This window comes from Zonotrichia albicollis, chromosome 12 (genome assembly GCF_047830755.1).
Source record: "Zonotrichia albicollis isolate bZonAlb1 chromosome 12, bZonAlb1.hap1, whole genome shotgun sequence".
Classification (NCBI taxonomy): domain Eukaryota; kingdom Metazoa; phylum Chordata; class Aves; order Passeriformes; family Passerellidae; genus Zonotrichia; species Zonotrichia albicollis.
In genome coordinates, this window is record NC_133830.1 from 13,680,721 (window position 1) to 13,700,508 (window position 19,788).

The 19,788-nt window shown below is 40.6% G+C and overlaps 1 protein-coding gene across 18 annotated transcripts in view; it reads right to left on the reverse strand.

The window, feature by feature from the left end:
• The window catches only part of CACNA1D (calcium voltage-gated channel subunit alpha1 D), a 168,197-nt gene extending 148,681 nt beyond the window's left edge, over positions 1-19,516 (reverse strand). For all 18 annotated transcript variants that reach the window (XM_074549904.1, XM_074549912.1, XM_074549909.1 and 15 more), the window contains exons 1-3: positions 19,383-19,516; positions 16,943-17,261; positions 14,420-14,525 (exon numbers count right to left, since the gene is read on the reverse strand). In XM_074549904.1, the coding sequence (XP_074406005.1) occupies positions 14,420-14,525; positions 16,943-17,261; positions 19,383-19,419 (462 nt within the window). In that variant the 5' untranslated portion in view covers positions 19,420-19,516. The remainder of the gene's footprint in view (positions 1-14,419; positions 14,526-16,942; positions 17,262-19,382) is intronic.
• Between the last annotated feature and the right edge of the window lie 272 nt (positions 19,517-19,788).

A 19,788-nucleotide genomic window follows, 5' to 3' on the forward strand; every position in this document is an offset into this window, starting at 1 on the left:
TACACACACAGAGTATTGTAAAATAGAAAAAAACCTGAGTGCTTTGCTTGTCCCCTTTGGAAGATCTGTGTCTGCCCAAGCTGAAAAGGTCTCCAATCCCTATGCACAATTAGGACAGCAGAATACAGGCCAGATTTAGCCCTCCAAACAAAGAATTTCTAAGCATGTCTTTGATTTTTATTTTTTTCCTGCGATTTATCCAACAGCGAAGGTCACTGCAAACCACAGAGTGCACATTTTACTGCTTGTTACAGCTTATACAAAACCACAGCTAGCAACTCCAAGCTAAAATATGGGCCATTTTTCTTAACTCATGCAGAGCATGCCTGCATAGATATAGCACCAAATTATCAAGTAATCATTGCCTGTGGCAGCATCCAACTATTTCTGAAGTTGTGGGAAACCATTCACCAATTTTAACATCTTTCCAAGTGTTATTACTTTCATCATCAAAATACCACTGCTTATAAAAATCTTTTAGTATCGGAAGAAAAACTGGATTGGGAAAAGCTTTAGAATAAAATGTGCCAGAATCCAACTGTTTTGGTGGAGTGAAGATACATGCAACACATGGCTAACTTACAAATGAGGGAATCAATTCTCATAAATGTTTATCAACCTAACAGCTACTGACAGAGTAAATTCCATTATGAAGTCATGACATTTATAAAAACTAACCCACTCTGATTTCTGCCTCTGGTTTTTATATAAATTTGCGGTAACATGTACTTATTTATAGGCTTTCAAAGATGAGTGAATTCTTCAATCAATTTCTGGGAACCACAGCCTTTTTTCTCCAGGCTTTAGCCCTAGGAAAGAGTTCACTACATGCAAGAATATGTGTCCATGATGGAGTTAATACTACATGTGGGAACACTCTAAGTTAGATAAGCTGCCTCTGGTTTGAAAACAGGTACAGTATTTAAATTACAAAGCTAGGTATTTCAAAAGGCAGGTTCTGTGTATGATAGCTACACTCCAGGCTTGGCTTAAAAAAAAAAATCTACAATCCCTTGAGACTCCACATCCTACTCAGAGTTATAACAATTCTAACATTAATTAATTACAATCTGAAAGCTAAAAACTTCTCTGCTCCCTGGGAGTCAAGTATTTTCATGTGATCATAAGACCACAGCAGTTTATCACTCATTAGCTAAGTCATTATATTTTTAGTGTTCATGGTTAACACCTCTCATCTGCAAGTAAAATGCATTCACTTAAAATATGAGCAGCCATGGAAAAGTGGCATTAAGATGATTCACCCTGCAACTGGGGTTGTCTCAGAGCACCACCTAGTCATTTCTAATCAAGTCAATACATGAAGAGAAATAAATATAAATCGGTCTTTGCATAAGGACACAATTTTAGGATAAAAAGATCAGTTTTGTCTTCTATATAAAATGATAATAAGCCATTTTAGCTTCCCTTTCTAAGTCAAGATAAAGGCTTCTAATTGCCCCTTTTTAATTTTCAGAGAAATAAATATTCCACCACAAACTTAAATATGTTGAGCAACATTCATACCCAAGGATTCAACTTGAAGGATTTTCTTTCATTCCAGTAGGGCTTTAATATGCACTGTGTATGACTGAAGTCACAGCAAGTAAAAGCAAGGCAGCATTTGGAGTTTTGTAACTCTTTTCTAAAACACACAGTCAGAGCTTGATAGGAAAATTCCTGAACTGTCTCTGTGAACAGTAAACCATGGACTTGAAACTCACAGAATTTATTTCTCATGGTTACTCCTTCAAAGTTTTAGAGGGATAAGATAGGATGTGCTGTTATACCCTAAGATTTCCCTCTCTTCAGGCACTGCAAAGGAGTTCCAAGCTGTGCAGTGCAGGACCAGCTGATGTTCCAGGGTCCCCCTGCTCAGCACTGACCCTGCACTGGAGTGTCTGGCGCTCTGAATGCTGCCTGTCAGCTGAGGAAATGCCTCCTGCAGACAAATGTGAGCCCATCAATCTGCCCTTGCCCAAGAAACCAAAGCATCTCTATTATGAGTGACCTCTCTAATAGGTTAGCAAGGAGCAGGCATCAGCACCCTGCTCTGTAATTACAGAGACTCTAAGTGTGCACAATGACATGGAGAGACACCCAAATCCTTTAAGTTCATTGATAGCTGATGAGGTTATCTTTCAGTTCATATCACTCAAGATCTAGTTCGCAGAACAGATAAACTTCCCACTATTTATCAAGGTTAAAAAGCATATTATTATGTGAAAACATCAACTTAGGGCCTTTACTACCAGATTTCTTCCTGCAAGAAATGAGAAAAAGAGGCAGAAGGAAATGAATAAACAACTCAGTGGAAAACAGCCTTAGTACCTGGACCTCTGGCACCTTAATTTGTCCTTCACACTTGCCAGGGACTTACTCTGAGATTACTGGTTAATAATAGCCATACATTCCAAACACAAACTCTTCAAAATTTCACATGGGAAACAAGAGTCTGATACAAAATACTTCTGTGTTTTGTGGGATAAAATGAATATGCTCACTTGCATTTTAATAGTCTGAAGATTTAAGTAAGATTTCTGTGGGTTTATGCTTTTTCTTCCCCATTCTGCAAAAATGTTGTTTACACAGCTGGTTGAAAAATTTCATAATCTCTTCTAAAGAATAAATCCTCTTCACATGACAAATATCCATCTCCAAAGAAAAAAAATCCAAAGACTGAATTAACTACATGCAAACTTTGTTCTCTACTAGAAGTGAAATTTTTGACTAAGAACATGAGAAGTTTTGTACTTCTGTTAAAGCAAATTCAGTGCTGTTTCATCCTTTCATGGTTGTGAAATACAACAGTGAAGTATTTCATGGCTTTAGTAGTATTCTACAAAGCAAAATATCAAATAATATAACATGACTATTTAGTTGCCATCCCTGGAAGTGTTTAAAGACAGGCAGGATGGGGCTCTGAGCAACCTGATCTACTGCAAGGGACATTGGGACATCTTTAATGCCCCTTCCAACCTAAGCCAAGACTGTGATTCTATCTTTTTATTGCTAAGTGATGAAATGCAGAACTCAAACATTTCTGAAGGCAGAATCCTTCAATTCAAAAACATCTTCAATTGTACCATTCCCACCAGCTGGACAGCTCCCATCATTTTGAACACTCAAATTATCACCCTTTGTTTTGTCATGTGCAATTTCTGCTGAATGGGGTGTGTGCCTTGGCTTCATTGACAGATCACCTGTTCAAGGAATTACTGAACTTCCCAATTGAATACTGAGGGATGCTTTTGCCACCAATATAGCAAATAGAGGTTTAACATTAGCATTTCCAGATACACATGAGACTCTGCCTGGAAGCTTACTGTATCTTCTGAGACATCTAACATTAACTCCCCCAAATTTCCTGTCCTACTGCTGTTTACCTAAATGTCACTGCTTCTGCTGTATCACTATGGGAACAGTGGCTGTTCCTTCTGTTCCCATATTGCCACTACCAATCACTTTTTCTTCGCCAAAATTTGCTGCCAAAACACTCTACGTACTCAAATTTAAAATATAGCCTCTAACAACAAAATTCTCCAGAAGCACTCACCAGAACGTCAGCCAAACCATTTCCAGATAAAGACAAAGGAACTGTTTTAAGAGAATTCCCTAGATATCATTCCACTGTCTATACAAACACCGTTTACCATATCTGGGTCTTTCACAGCCTCAAATTTACTTTTCCTTTTGACAACATTTTAAAGCAGAAAGCTATTTTATAGGCAGGAAACAATCATTCTAAAAAGATAAATATCCTGTCCAAGAATATCAAGAAGTTCAGGGTTCATCCCTGAAGTTCCGGGCTAAAGTCTTACCTATGTTCTCTTACCCTTTTCCCTTATAGCACCACACTAGTTGACTTTCTTAGCCCTCATAGTCCAGTGCTCCTTTTAAAGAAAGCAACCAGTTCTGTAAGCATGAAAATGAATAAAGCCTGATCCCTTCAGCCTGCCATTGATTGAGTTTTGGGATGACAAGTGGCTTGCATGTGGGGGAAAGAGGAAACACAAAGTTCCTCTCCCTGTTCTCAAAAATCATGCAAAAATAACTTGGAAATGTTTGTTTCTGCTTTATTTGGTTGAAATCAGATGCTCTCAGGAGCTGAAGCTAAATCAGCAGCCCATGCATTTTTCATCCACACTGATACACACTCTGAGCCATGCAGTGCTCAGGGAAAACAGAGATGTGGGAAGCAGTCCCACAACAGGAGACCAAGTCCTTGACTAAAAAGTCACAAGTCTAACCCGTGCTGACAGGCCAGGTCTGGGCTCAATCTGCATTAACTGGGGGTGTTAACACTGCAAAGCCTCCAGCAAGTTTGAGTTCAGGGTAAGGTCCTCTTATGGCATTAGGAATGCAGATGGCACACGTGCCTGGCTTAAGGTGGGCTTGCACCAACACCCCTGTGACCACACAGACACACAGCAGAACAACATGGCCTTTGCCAAAAACATGGTTTAGTGACCTCCACTTCAATGAGGTTTAATTATACTAAAGAAAAAGTGTAAAACATTTTAAGTACCATTCAGGTTGGTACTAGAACAGAAAGAAGCTTTCTGGCCCACACTGTGCCTGAGAATGAGAGCAGCTGAGGCACCTCAACAAAACCAACAGAGCCAGTCACAGACTTTGCACCTGGGACTATTCATCTCTAGCTTTGTAACATGGAAGCGTCATTTAATACCATGAGATTTATAGGTATAGTTCAGCTAAACATTGTTACTTTTTATCACTGAATATTTCATTTTTCTGAAGTCAGTCACATCAAGAGATTTTGAGACGTTATATTAACAAACATACAAGAGGTACATAATTTTGTGGGTTGCTTTCTTTCAGATTTTTCCTTTTCTATAGCAAGAAATACAATATTATATAAAGTTACTTAAATTCAGAACTATTAAGTATTCTTGTGATGAAGATAAGCATATAATCATTTAAATATCATTTATTATGAATAACACTAATGCCACACAACATTGGTATGTGTTTTAAAGGATTCTGGATGAATACATTAAAAAAAAAAAATCAGTAATGGCATCATAATAAACCCAACAGAGTGAAAACTGCACTAACAAAATGTCTGATAAACATAATAGAGCTTTGGGGTATTTGTTACCCAGTTCCTTGGAAGGACTGCATTTGTCTGATTAGCTGAGCTGCACAAGATGCCATCTTGCTGGAGGCTGCTGCACTCTGCAGCCACCGTCAGCAACCCAGAAAAGTATAATAATTAAACTACTGAACCTTATTAACAAACACTTCTCATGCTCATATTCTTACCCTGTAAAGAGATTTCCTTTATGCTGAACAAATGTAAGCAGCTCTCTGAGCTCCTTTGTGCCACTGGATCTCCCACAAGATTTTACTGAAATGCTGCCTGGTAGCTCAGCACAACATACAAAACCTGTCAGGTGTGATTAAATCCAACATATCACCTGGCTTGTATCACAAGGGAAAAGGACAACTAAAACAACTGGGCAAATGAATCTTCAGGCTGAACTATTTCCCTCAAAATAATATTTGATGTATCTTAAGTACTGGGAAATTTGCAACAAAATAAAACTGAAGACCAAATTCTGAGCTTCTGCAGTTCTGAGCTTCTGCAGGTTCTTTATCGACTTTGGTCCCTTCACCTTCACCAACCCTCACAAACCATGGCTTGTATTATCTGATTTACCACACTAACAGATAGCAAGATTCAGGTCCTTAATAACAGTATCACTCAAAGGTAGAATTCTACAAGACTGCAAGTTGGTAACAGCTCTCTACCCCCTTGAATAATGATCAGGGTGAAAAAAAATCATAACAGCAACAGACTTAGACACTGCCCAAACTTCTGGCCATGCATCTCAACAAAAAAAATACACTGGCACAATACCTTTTAAGAAGGGTGGGAAATCTTGATTCATGGCTAAACAAATCCATGCAACTCAATCTGTCTGTCATTTCAAAGTTTAATTAATCCCTAAAAACATTGAAAAGTCAAAATATGCATCATGATCAGCCACACTGACTTATTGAAAAATCACAGAATTATGAGCATACAAATCTTCATCTAAAGTTTGCTTCAAATGCTGAAGTCAAGCACCTACATGTCTGAGAAATACCACACTGTGTGTGGATCAAAGGATCCTTCAAAAAACAAAAGGAGCTCTAAAAGCTCTTTTCTTCATAAAAATAACCATGAAAAGAATCACAAACAATTCTAAGTGGCTAATTGATTTTACCAAGTGAATTTTATACAAGCAGAAACAACACTCAGTCTCAATCTCTTCTGAAGCAGGCAGTGGGGAGGAAACACAATGATATTCAATTTGCAATTCATTAAATGAAAATGCTATCACAAATGATTACACAATGTCCAAAACAAAAAAAATCACTTCCATCCTAATTAATATTCTCCCAGTATCACTATATATCCATTTAACCTTTCTTTATTGCTCTATTCTTACAGATGGCCCTGCAAAAGAAAGGTTTTGGTGCATGACAGAAGGATAAACAAATCTGAGTTCTTGCAACATGAATAGTAAACCAAATCACACATTCAATTAACCATGACCAAAACCAGTTTGTCATTAAAGCTCACCAGATTAGAAACTGCATTTCAGTTGATTTAACAGCTACATGAATCTTTTGAAATAGTCAGGGACCAGTTTTCTAAAAGCACACAGAATTATTCCAGTTCTGCTCAAATTAAGCAAGCCATCCTTGACCAGCACTTGCAAAAACCATGGATCCCAACTCTGGTATTCCAAGACACAGCACTCACACACAAACCATGCTGAAAACAAGCACAGTTCTCAAAGCCTAAGATACATCTGATCTGAACATCTTTTTGAAAGAAAGTAAACACCCATAATCGGCATAACCTAGAGTTTTAAAACAGGGTTTATAGAAAAAATCCAAGTAATATTTACGGCAATCTACATTTGGTTTGGCATTAATTCATGGAACATGGAAAACTTCTCAGTACTATGGTGTTCTGGTTTTGAGTAAAACTTCCAGAAACAACTTTCAGGGCTTCCTTTAGCATAGCAGCTACTGTCAAGGAACAAAATCATAAATAATGTTTTGTTAGGTTTACATACTCAGTATTGGAGTAAACAAGAAATTCACATGCTTTACATAAAGTCAGTAAATTAGTTTTATCGCCAGGGATTTTCATGGGTTTTTTCAGAGTATTTCAAAATCCACTTTTACTCTACTCCAACAGTTTGCATATAAAGTACAAACTTCTCCCACTCATCTAAAATGCTCAATTTATATTTCAATTACAGCTATTTTAATACCAAATCTAACTACTTTCCCCACTGGCCACTCAACTGGTACAGTAACTAATAGGATTGTTCTGTGTTGTTAAATTAACAGATTTACTTTTATTACAATCAGTCTATACTTAAATATTTCACTGGCATATCTTCATCAAGCAGGGAGTAAAGGAAAAAGAGAGTGGGGAATCCCTGCTCTCCACATAAAGAAACCCAAAAAAACCAGTTTTGTCTACCAGTGCAGCACTGTTCTGTGTGGGGACTGACTTTAGGCTATAATAAATAGCAGAAGAGCCCTTGCTGGTGTGCGCTCTCTCCCCAGGCAGCTTGCCAGCAGTGCACTACCAGCAAACCTCTTTAAGGAGAGACAAGCCCTTGGCAGGAATTCCCCACAGGAACAAGCTTGCAACTTTGAACATGGAAAAAACATTTCCTTTCAAATGGGAGTGATTAAGTACATCTTTTTGTAAGATCTTCTGGTCTGGACAACTGAGAAGCTTCTCTCTTGCATATAAAAAAAATTTTGTCATGTCATTACCTGAAATCTGTAACACCAAGCTGCAGATCTTCACATACCCTTCAGTTCCAAACAGACATTTTAGGATCAGCTACCTCAGCGCAGATTAAGTTTTACTGAGACACACAAAATAAACTGAAGAGGAACAAGGACTTGACTGTGTTATTCCCACACCTCTACAAACCCAAATGACCTTTCTGCCAGTTGGAAATTGCCAGTCATCCTGGTCACAGCTTTCCTCTGGGAATGTCGCTCTTCCTACACCAGAGTGAAATAAAATTTCTGTTTCATTCACAGCTAGAGGTGGACTTGACATGTGCAATTACATTCACCAGAACAATTCAATAGCTGTGTTACATTACTGGGGCAGTGCAGGACAGACAGTGCCCAGAACTTACTGCAGGATAAAATGGGAATAAAACTCCAACTCAGAATTTTTATCTGTTTTGCAGAGGTGTGCATGGCAACACAAAGGAAAAAAAAATCCTAAACTCAAAATTTGCATTGAAAAATCAAAATAATCTATAATAATTAGTTAATGCATATTACTGAAGTTTTGGGCTAACAGTAATATTAAACAAAGAATTGAAATTGAAATAGGAGATAGGGGTGAGTACTAAATTACAATACTTTTTATAATCCCCTTGCAGAAATGTCATCTCTTGAGAAATTCTTGCAAATGTGCAAAGGTTACTGATGCACTCTCTCTCACCTAATAACCATGAAATAACTTTATTATTAATTTTCAGAGAGATAAGGCATGTTGTTCTTGTAGTTAAATAGTTATTTCATGGGTTTTTGAACAAGAAAATACACGTCAGGGTATCAATGTACATGAAAAACAGCAAAAAAAACATTGTCAGAACTATCCTTCAGAGCATTTGCATATAGGCAAAAAAACTGACCCAAGTCTCCTATTTTAATTTTAATGTGTGGGGATGTTTTTTTTTCAAAATTGGGCTAATGACTTTTTCACAGGCCCCTCCTATTCATACACAGACATGTAAATACATTTCACTGACTTGAATCAATGCACAATGTAAAATTCCTGTGGTATATCAGTTACAATTAGATTCTATATTTTTGAATCTTTTTAAGATAAACTCACTGATATTTTCTCTTACAAACATTAATCTGATATCCTTAGTATATCTTGGTAATATCTTAGTATATCTCGGGTAGCTTGGCTAAGTACACATAAGTCATTCTAAGGTCTCCACCATGTTTTCCCAAGCAAAGTGAAGTATTTTCAGTAGAGTCCAAATTATCTTGCATCTTTCCTCAAAAGTTTACTTGGGTGACTTTCATGCCAGCTAACAGGGACATTAGGAGAGTGCATTAGCTAAGAATCCAAAGATAGAAAAATATCAGAAACACAGTATCAAAAAGTTATTTAGATTGGAAGATTTCTCTAAGTGAGTGGAAAGAGAGCCAGGCCTTAGAGACCCTTGAGCTGAAAAAGTAAACATGGCAAAGACAGTAGATAAACACAGAAATCCTTCTAAGATACAACACTGAGCACTTAGCAATTAAACAAAAAATCTTTAGAATTATTTACTAAATGAAATTAAAATTTACAGAATTCTACAACTTTATTTTCAGATAATCTCCTTATAAAGGACAACTGGGTGCCAGGTAAAAACCAACAACCTTTTCAATGGATGGATTAATTAGTCATGTGGCCCCAGAACTGAATGAGTCATCGAGTTGCTAATGAGATAAGGACAGGAAGCTTGACACCTCTAAGTCAAGAGTTCAACCGGTTCTCCTCAGAGCACTCTCCTGCTGTGCCCTAGATTGAAGGCACAACACTGGCTTTCCTCCTGCTGAAGGGACTCAAAGAGCCCCATAAAGCTCCTTACAGAGGAAATCTTGGCCTGAAAGTAGGACACAAACATTGCCTTTCTCTAGCAGTGTCCCCCACTAAGGCTCTCCCAGCCCTTGGGATAAAGAGGAGGCATCCAGGACCATCAGCACTGCCCTGCTCTGCAGGCACAGCCTGAGACACATGGCCTCACTCAGAGGCTTCCCCACAAACAGCAGCACTCAGACAAGGCTGAAAAATCCTGTTATCAGGGGTACAGAGACTTGTCATTAACATTAGGGGCCCTTTGTGCACTACAGGCAAGGTCTTTACTCAGGGACTTTGCCAGTTTGCTGTCATTGACACAGCTGGGTCTCCCACCCCTGACTCCGCTGCCAATTTCTTCTCAAGCAGAACAGTGTCACCACACAAACCCTGGGGGTCTAGACACAAGAGATGCAGTGCTACCAAAAATTCAACTCAAACTTCAGGGGTGTCATTTCCAGCCACTCTGGATGGATGGATGCCTTCTTACTGTTCATATTTACTTATTAAAAGGAAGGAAAGGAAAAGAATAACCAACAATATCTTGACCAGGGCCAAAATCCATTGTATAGTGCTGGTCTGCCCGCACATGATAAAGAAAGAAGCCCAGTGCAAGTTTGGCAATGGGAAAGGCAGCAGGAGGCAAAGCACAGAACAGAACATGGGACAGCAGGATAACACCAGGAAGACAAATTGAGGTGGGAGAAGGAGATAGAGAAAAGCATGCTGCACAAGAGGACAAACAGAAGAGAAAACACAGAGGGAAGCCAGAGGGTAGAGGCAAAAGATAACAAGAAAGAAATGAGTGGGAAGTCAAAGACGAAAGACACGAAGGGAATAACATAGCACAGATGAGGAGTAAAGGAAAAGACAGAAACAGAAATTATATATATATATATATATATATACAGGAAGCCCTTTCTGCTAGAAACTGCTTCTTATCAAACTCAGACAAGAAGCACTTCCAAAAAGAAGAGCTCAATTAAGCATGGAAAGTTCAGATCACCCGAAACTTCTGAAAGCAGATGAAAGAAACTACCTTAAATTATGAAGCAGGATTTCATCCCAAAGTACATTGCCCCTGCTCTGCTCTAACAAAAAACTTCTCAGTTCCATAATACTTTGACCCATCTACTTGGAGAAGAACAGGGCCCACTTCTATCAGCACATTCAGTGATTAGAGACTAATTATTGATGAAATAGAATTCAGGCTTAAGTTCATCAGTCTGTGCTGCACTCCATGCAGTACACACAGCCATGAGAGAACTACTCCAGTTAAAAGGCAGAAAAGAGGATCCCTTCCTCCTGCCTCTCCTGGCACACATCAAAGACACATCAAGGTGTTTTAGACAAAGGATGACGAAAATTTTCCCTTAGAACACAGGGCTGTAACCCTTGGCAAGTGGTCAAGCACAGCCCAGTCTGAATTTGATTCTGCACTTCTGCTTTGTTTGAATGCATTGTTTTGTATCACTCCCTACTCACACCTCTGGCCTGACAGAGGGTAAGTAGGACCATGAATCCCCTGAGCAAGGAGGTAACTGTAGTGCACCCTTTATCCCAGAGACAGGCAAAAAGCCCAAACACAAACCAGAATTTGTGCATTCAGAGCACAAAAAGACATTAAAAAAAAAAAAAAACGAATAATGAAAGGGACTCGTATTCTTACATCACTGCTTACCATTACCATCTGCTTAATTCAGTCATCAATATACTGAAAAAACCTTTTCTTGCTTCCCTAAATTATCATATCCCATAGCATGCTGCTGGCTCTGTCACAAAAACATCAGTAATCACAGCTTGCAAATCAAAGACAAGTGACCAACACAGAAAGACACGGTGGAATCATCCCTGCACCATCAGTTTTCTATAAATAGTCTACTGTTCCAAAAAGAAGGGTTTGGAACCCTCTCACAGACCTTTATCTTAAGATATTTAGGATTAAAGATAGATTCATTTCCAAGAATAAATGATACCCAAGATACAGCCTATTTTCAAAAAATACATAAGTATGCATTTGATTCACTACTTGTCTTAAGACACATATACCTGTTTCTTACAATGTTTGTTATATATTTGGTTATAAAATTCATGTTTCCATTACTACTGCAACATATAAGTGACTTTGTGTTGGAGACCTCAATGAGAAAGGGAGAACATGGCTCACACAACCAGTTTGGGTGGTTGATGCAGGGTCAGTGTTTCACTGGCTCAGCCACAGGCAAAGACAGACCCAGAAACCCTCTCAGGATTCCTTTACAAGTCTTGGAAACTCCATCATACAGGCTCTGCCTTCTACCTGCCACCCCAGAGAGGTGGGAGCACCTGCTCTGCACATACATCCTTGCACTGAGGTCACCACTGCAAACTTTCCAAGTCATAAAGGATGAACACTTGGCCTGATCAAATTCTCACATATTTACCTTCTCGTGAGCCCAACCAGAAATGAACAAGTTTACATTTCTAGTTCCCATTTACCAGTGTTCCATTGGTTTTTCCTGAGGCTGATTGCAAATTTTGTCTATTTCGTACTCATAGAAAACCCTCACTTGTATAAACACTTCATTTTTCTGTTTACAAATAAAAAAAAAAGAGCCAGTTCAGCTAGCTGATGAAAATCAATTCATCTATTCAATTCAATGTAGCAGCATTGAGAGAACCAAGCTAGATATAATATCCATATGCAAACTAAAATTTATGAAGATGAACTTGAATTAGAGCCAAAGGGGCGGCTCCTAGCAAGACCAAGGGAGCCAAAATCCTGCCAAAGGTTCAATGATGATTAATATTTGGTCTGTTCACAAACCAGAGGAAAGGTCTGAACATTATCAACAGAATAATCCCTACTCCCAGTGTAAGACATTCCTCTCTCCAGCACTTATTGACACAAGTACCTTAAGCAGCAGGACGCACAGGATCCAGCAAGTTCTCCTGTATTCCCTCACAGTGCACTGGAATCCACACTAACCAAGGAAAACTGTCAGTGAAATTCCAGAGGAGGGGCATGGACCCAGACCACTGGGTAACATATTTCATGGTAGAGAACCCCAGTCATAGGAAAAGCCAATGCTGCTCATTCCAGAACTATTTATTTTATTAGATTGAACACACAGGATATGTCTGTATGCTCGCTTATTGAGTTTAAATCTGTCCCAGCAGCTCAAAGTACACAGCCAGTATAAATTCTGCTCTTTGAGCAAACTTAGTGGAATGACTCAACTACAGGATAAACAGGATGCAAATTTAAATGAGAATTTGAGATCACTTAATGGCCAACTAAACTTTACATACATATAATTGGAGGAGTTCAAGAGCCCTTCTACTTAAAATAGATAAGGTTTAAGTATCTCTTACTAAAAGAAAAAAAAAAGACACCAATTATTATTCCTTAGACTAGCCTGGCCATATCAAATAAAAAAAGAGAAATCAGCAGGGATGAAAATGTCCATTGTCTTTCTAAATATTAGCACATTGTAGAATTGAAATTGGCTCAGAAACACCAGAGAGTAACCTAACAAAACTAATGCTAGAAACATTTTTCAAAATTATTAGCCCCTGACACAAGTAACTGCTTTAGCCTTTTCATGTAATGCTTTCTGAAATTAGTTATTAGCAGATCTCGGGGTGGACTGACAGCTATGGAAATTTGTGCCCTGAATTTCTCAGGGGAAAAAAAAGAAAATCTGTTGGTTGGCTGGATACACAGCTGCATAATTCTTCCTTTACACTGACCTGAATTATTCTGCCTTTCATCAGCAATTTTTATTGTCCATATTTACTTAATTGCAATTAAAAAGTCATCTGCACAAAATAATTACTTTTAGAAAAATAAACATACACACCACAAATTACACAAACAAGTTCATAAAATAGAAGACCTCATATCAACCCCTATTTTCCAGGTAAATTAATACAAAATTATATCTACTTCTTGGTACCCACTTCTTTATTTCATGAACTTCCTTTCCCATACAAAGAGTCACATGCAGATTATAAGTGCACAAGACCACTCTACTATTTCCAAGATGGAGTTTAATATAAACAATAAAATTGTTGCAATGTAATTCAATATTACCCTTGAGTGACAGCCTTTGAAAGTTTTACAGAATTTTAAAAAATTAATTTCCATTTTATCTTTTTAAGTACAACCCTAGTATACTATTTTCAAACAAAGAAATACATCTCTGCACACCACTTACTGCGACACCATCCCTTTTTTGAAAGATCATTTATACCACCACTGACCACTTTGAAAATTCACATTGATGTTCCTAAAACTTTAAAATGTATTAATGCAAAATCTCCCACCATCCTCTCATTAAAAATTAAAATACCCAGTAAAATAAACAGCCAAATAACACCATTAAAAACTGCAAACAGAGTAGACAAGTACACTATGAAAGGCAGTAAACCTTCAAGTCTGAAATAAGTGTCAGAAACAGTAACAGCTAGTCAATATATGTAAGTAATCAATATAAGCAATGGAAACAATTAAAACTTTTTTGCCACACAAATATATGGACATACACAGCATACTAATGCACATTTCTTTCCAAAGAGTTCTGCTAATAAAAAACCTAATTTTGAACACATGACAAAGTAACAGTTAATAATGGGGGGGGGGGGGGGGAGGAACACAAAGCAATTTCAAACACATTTTGTATAAAGCTATATACCAATTTCTTTTACTGAAATTACCTATATTTCGTGCAATCTCAAATACTAGCAGTTAATCACATTAAAAGCACAGCAAACAAAAAATAAAAATTCAAGACTACTTACCAAATTATGATTAGTTGAATTAGAATCATCTTCTGGGAATGGGATGTAAACAGCTAAGGCCACACAATTGGCAAAAATAGACAGTAGTATAAATATGTCAAATGGTCTGGAAAATCTCATTAAGGAACTCATGACTTATGAGTATCAGCAAACTTTTAAGTCTAGTTCTCCATTCCAGCATCAACAATGGTAAAGCTTTAAGGCAATCTTTTGACTGATAACTCTGACAAACACTCCATCACCTTTAGTTATAGCACTATATATACACCATATTATTTTCCATCACAATGATCCTTCAACGTCCTCTTCCTTTTGAAAAGAGTGAAAACTATTACTCATGCTGTCACAGAGCACTTTACATTAAATTCCAAAGATGAATATCATTATCCACTCTTCAATCTACATGCAGGTCATCATAATGGGCAAGGAATACTCATGGAGCTGTTCTGTCCTCATAAAAAGGTTTCATAAATATACATTTGTCCAAAGGAGGAAAACCATTAGAAATCCAGTTCATAGCTGGATATGGGAAAGATTCCCAGAAAACCAGAACTGTTCTCTTACAGGAGAGCTAGAAAACTGTGCAATTGACACAGGAAAGTTCTGAGCCACTCCATGTCTCTGACAGTTGCTTTCCTGAATCCTGGCTTTGGCCAAGCCAGATAAAAGTTTAGGTGAGTTGAGTAGAAAACAGAATATAATAAAAATAGAATATGGCTGGCTTGGCAGCCACACAAAGAGAGGCTACAGATTTCCACACTGACAACAGCAAGGACTGCAGCTCTGCTTTCTATACTAGGCTGGACAACAGCAGTGGGAACCTGGAGATTCCTTCTGTCTTCCAGGAAAAAATGTCTTCCTTTTCTTAAAATCCATGATATGAAGTTCATTCTTCAGTTCATCATTGATTTCCCTTTCTCACAAGATATTTTACTTTCTCAATGACCAGAAACATGGAGGTACCAAGATAAGCCTATCTGTGGGAGCTTGGAAAAGATGTGCTTGGACCTCAGCTACAATTTTTGGCATCCTTTGATGCACAACTTCTGGATGCATTTCCATAAGAGTCCAATAAAAGACTGGGGTAAGAGTACTAAATATATTCAAAAGCATATTTTTGCCAGTTTAAAAAGTTCCCTGGGAAAAAAGAGGGGAGGAAAAAAAAGTCCTACAAAGTCCATATGTCCTATAAGATGTGCTACATTTTGTTTGCTGCCCTATTAAAAGTTTGTCACCTTGAGGGCCACTTTTATGTCTACAAAGCAGATCAACATGAACAGCTGCTACATTGTGTACAAAATAAAGTTACAACAGCATTTTCCAGACTGGATACCATCACAAGACTGACAATCTTGTTTTATGATGTGGTGCTGCTGGGACAAATTCTCGCTGAGTTATTCCACTCCAGATCCATAGTAATTTCATTTACCTGACCTTAGCCAAGGAGAGGCCAATTTACTGAAATTAGTTGGACTTCTACCAGTTTAAATGAAAGAAGAAGCCATTTCACTATCTTTAATTTGCAATTGAATTTTGTACAAAGAGCTGAGAAGCACCAACCCCATAAATGAGTAACAGCTCTTATTGCCAGGTTGGCTGTTCTGTTTATAGTAACAAATTGAGTTTTACTTCAGTAATCTACTGTCTTGAACAGCTGTTTCCCATTACAGGGATGTTGCCATGGCTAATATGCTAACATTTTTCTCCTTGTACCCCAGCAAAACTATTTTCTATTTCAAAGCTTTTCTTGATAATAATATACTAAACCATCACGCTATCCATTCTGCCAGAGAAATGTACATATTTCCACATCATAACCACTGAACTAAAGGACTTCCCATCACACAGGTCATCATGAACACAAGGCAGCATCTCTGCTCTCCCACCTAGATGAACATGCTTCCAAATATGTTTGGTGGTTGACATAAATTGTACAAGCTCAGAGGATTATTATATTTACAACACTTGCGTGTATTTAAAACATTTCCTTGGCTTAAGTAAAAAATCTTCCCTACTTTTAGTACAGGGAAAACAATCTTTTTAAAAAGATTTCTACATCTGACTCATTTGCCCTAATGGCAGTACCCCAAATTGCAATATGGAAGATATAGGTTTGACATCTTTGGCCATGTCCCTAACACTGGATGGCTAAGTACATTCCCATCCATTCTTCCTTATTTGGAAAGGCAAAAAATGCAATGCAGAGATTTGCTGGAATGTGATGTTAGCTTGAAAATGTTCCCCCAACTTCTCCCAGAAAAAAGGAACAGCTATGAGCTCTCCTCTGACTCCGAGCTGCCTACTTCAGTAAATGATATTCTGTGTCAACATGACACAAGAGACTATCTTTAACAGCAACTGAAGCCAAATTAACTCCCATTGACATTAATGACAGTTACCCACACATACAAGTGATGTAACATGCAAGTTGTGATGCTCCAAGAGATCCTGTAAAACAATCCCCTTTACATGATCAGAAAACGTAAGAAAATCATTTAAAAAGCCAACTGCAAGAAAGGATACTTCCATTCTACTAGACTAATGCAGGCTCTTCGTATTGGATTGTTGAGGGATAAACAGAAAAGGGCACGGGGTGGCCGACTATTGGACGTGTTACCCTGTTTTTTGCTCTTGGCATATTGCTGGCGTTTTCTTTGGGACAGAGATCCTACAGGCTGGGCTGTGGTGGTACTCATGTTTTGGGCAGCCTTTGCTTGTCTAGCAGCATCGATTGCAGCTTGCCAAGATAGAACAGTTTGCTTGGATGGTGCTGAACTGTTTGACTGAATAGCTGGTCCGTCACCAGGGAGAGGAATCCTGGTGCTGCTTGCATAGTTCACCTCTGTGGGACAAAAGAAAAAAGTACTTGGTTATAACTGCTTTACACTAAAATGGATCTAACCCAAAAAGATTCTTCTAAGACCTCCTGGCAGTGTGATGTTTGCATTACATACACAGACACACATGCATACACTAGTGCTATGGTATATGCAATTGAACAGTAGAAAATAGGCTCAGGAATCAGTTTTACAACTTCAAGATTGATGTAAGTATTTACACACAAACAGTTCTCATTTTGATTCTTCCACTTACAATGTCTTTTTCTAACTGGATGAAAGCCTTCCTGTCCTGATGTTTATTCAGTGAACCATACCCACCCTTTAAGATTAAGTTTGCTGCAGCACCTTCTCATTTCCTACTCTCTCAATTTATTTTGGTCAAAAGAATAGTCGTTCCAAATTCTTACACATTGTTCAATTAAGAATAAGCAGCAAGGTAGAGGGGGAAGTTCTGTAAGCAAGTTAAATCTTGCCCTGCTTTGCATTCTCAAAGAAAAATGCGTGGATGCCTCCCACGAGCAAAGATCCAATACCGTCTGTGATAAACACGTTCACAAAGCTCTGCTGTCTTGTGCACAAGGAATCACAACCACAGACCCATTGTAGAAGGATGAGCTCTGGTTTTGTAAAAGGATGGTGTTTGGTTTTGCCTCTTCGTGAGAATTTAAAAAATAAACTGCACCTTCCAAATAATAATCGAGTGCTCTTTATGCAGATGACAGCAAAGAGGCAAAACACCACCTCCTCGCAAGGATCCTTCCTCGCGAGCTCTTTGACTAGCGCAACAGTCTACTCCTACATGCACCTGTAGGAAGGAGAGGCTCCTGAGTGCGATTCAAAACTTGATGCCTGGGTGGGGAAAAAAAATGGAGGAACGGCACAATATACGTGCTGGGAATTCGGGCTGGCAAAAGAGATGATGTGAAACGGATCTACCCAGGCAGGGGAGAAAGATCGCTCCCCGTCAAGCGGCGGAGAGGCAGGGAAAGCACAGCCCTCCCGCTCCACACGGGGGGCACAGACCACGGGAGCGCCGCGAACGCTCCTGGACGCGGCCGAGGCCGGCGCCGGCCCCCGCTCCGGGGGCGCGGGAGCCCAAAGATGTGAATGCCCTAAGATGGCTCCCCGGGATGGCGGCGGGGAGTGGGGGGGTCACGGCAGGGCCCCCACGGAGCTCCGCGGGGAGCGGCCCCGGCGCGGCGAGCGCTGGCCAGCGGCGGCGCATCAACAGCTGGGTGACACGGGGGGCAGAGCCGCCGCGGGGGCAAAGGTGGCACAGCTACCTCCAACATTTTCCCAAAGCATCCCTGCTTCCCCTCCCGCCCCCTCTTTTTTTTTTTTTTTTCTTCCTTCCCCCAGATATAAATGCAATAGCACAGCCATCTCCCCCGCCTTCCGCCTGCCCTTCGGGATGCCATGAAACGTGGCTCGGCGCAAATAAACCACCCACCTACTCATCTATCTATATAGCCATCATCTTTTTAAATGGATGCTCGAAAGGGAAACAAAGCCCGGGTGACTGCGTTCCTCGGGGGCAACACAAACTTGCTGCTGATTGAGGAGGGAGAAATCATATATAAACAACAGCGGGGGCTGTGGCAGCGCCGGAGCCCGTCGGCGGAGCGGATTAGCGGCGCGGAGCCCCGCGTCTCGCCCCCGTGCGCCCCGCCGGGCAGGGGCCGAGCGCATCGCGCCCGCCGCCCTGCCCTCGGCCCCGCCGCCCTCCCGCCCGGCGCGGGGCAGCCCCCGGGAGCCGCAGCTCCGGGCAGGCTCAGCCCCAGGTACACACGGATGAGGCAAACGCAGCCCCAGCCGCGTCCTCCCGCAGCTGATATTAATGGCCCCAGGACAAGGGACAGACGCGCATAAATGCACTCGCACGCTGGTCACACGCCGAGGGCAGCACCTTGTCCCGCCTTCGCTTCATCCCCTGCCCTTCGCGGTCCCTCCTCGAACAGAGCCGCTCATTCCTTTCCCTTCCCAAACCGACCCCATCCTCAACCCCTTCCCTAATCCCCCCAATCCCCGACTCCCAAATCCCTCACAAATCCTCCCCCGCCCCCACCCTCCCCTCAGCCCCAAGCACGCCGCTGCCCTTGGTGGGCGCCCCGCTCGGCTCTTACCTTCAGGGTGCTGCTCGGGCTGCGGCTGCTGGTGCATTTTTCTCACTTTCTCCAGCGTGTGAGAGGAAAATGAAAAAAGAAAAAAGGGCAGAGACGCCCCCCAACCCCACCCCGAGCCAGGTGCGCGCTGCCCCTGCGCTACCCGCTACCCGACCCCCATGGTAGTGACTAGAGACGTGCGAGGGGCTGCTGCTGCTCCTCCTCCTCCTGCCGCTGCTGCTTCGCCGCTGCCAAATCCCTCAGAGTTTGGGCCAACATGACACTCACATCCGGGTGACACGGGATCTCTCCATCCCTAGCAACCCGGCTGCTGCTGCCGCCGCCGGCTCCTCGGTCCCCTCCTGCCGCTGCCGCCTGCTCCCCGGTCCCCCTCCTCCCGCCGCCGCCTGCTCCGCCTCGGCCCCCT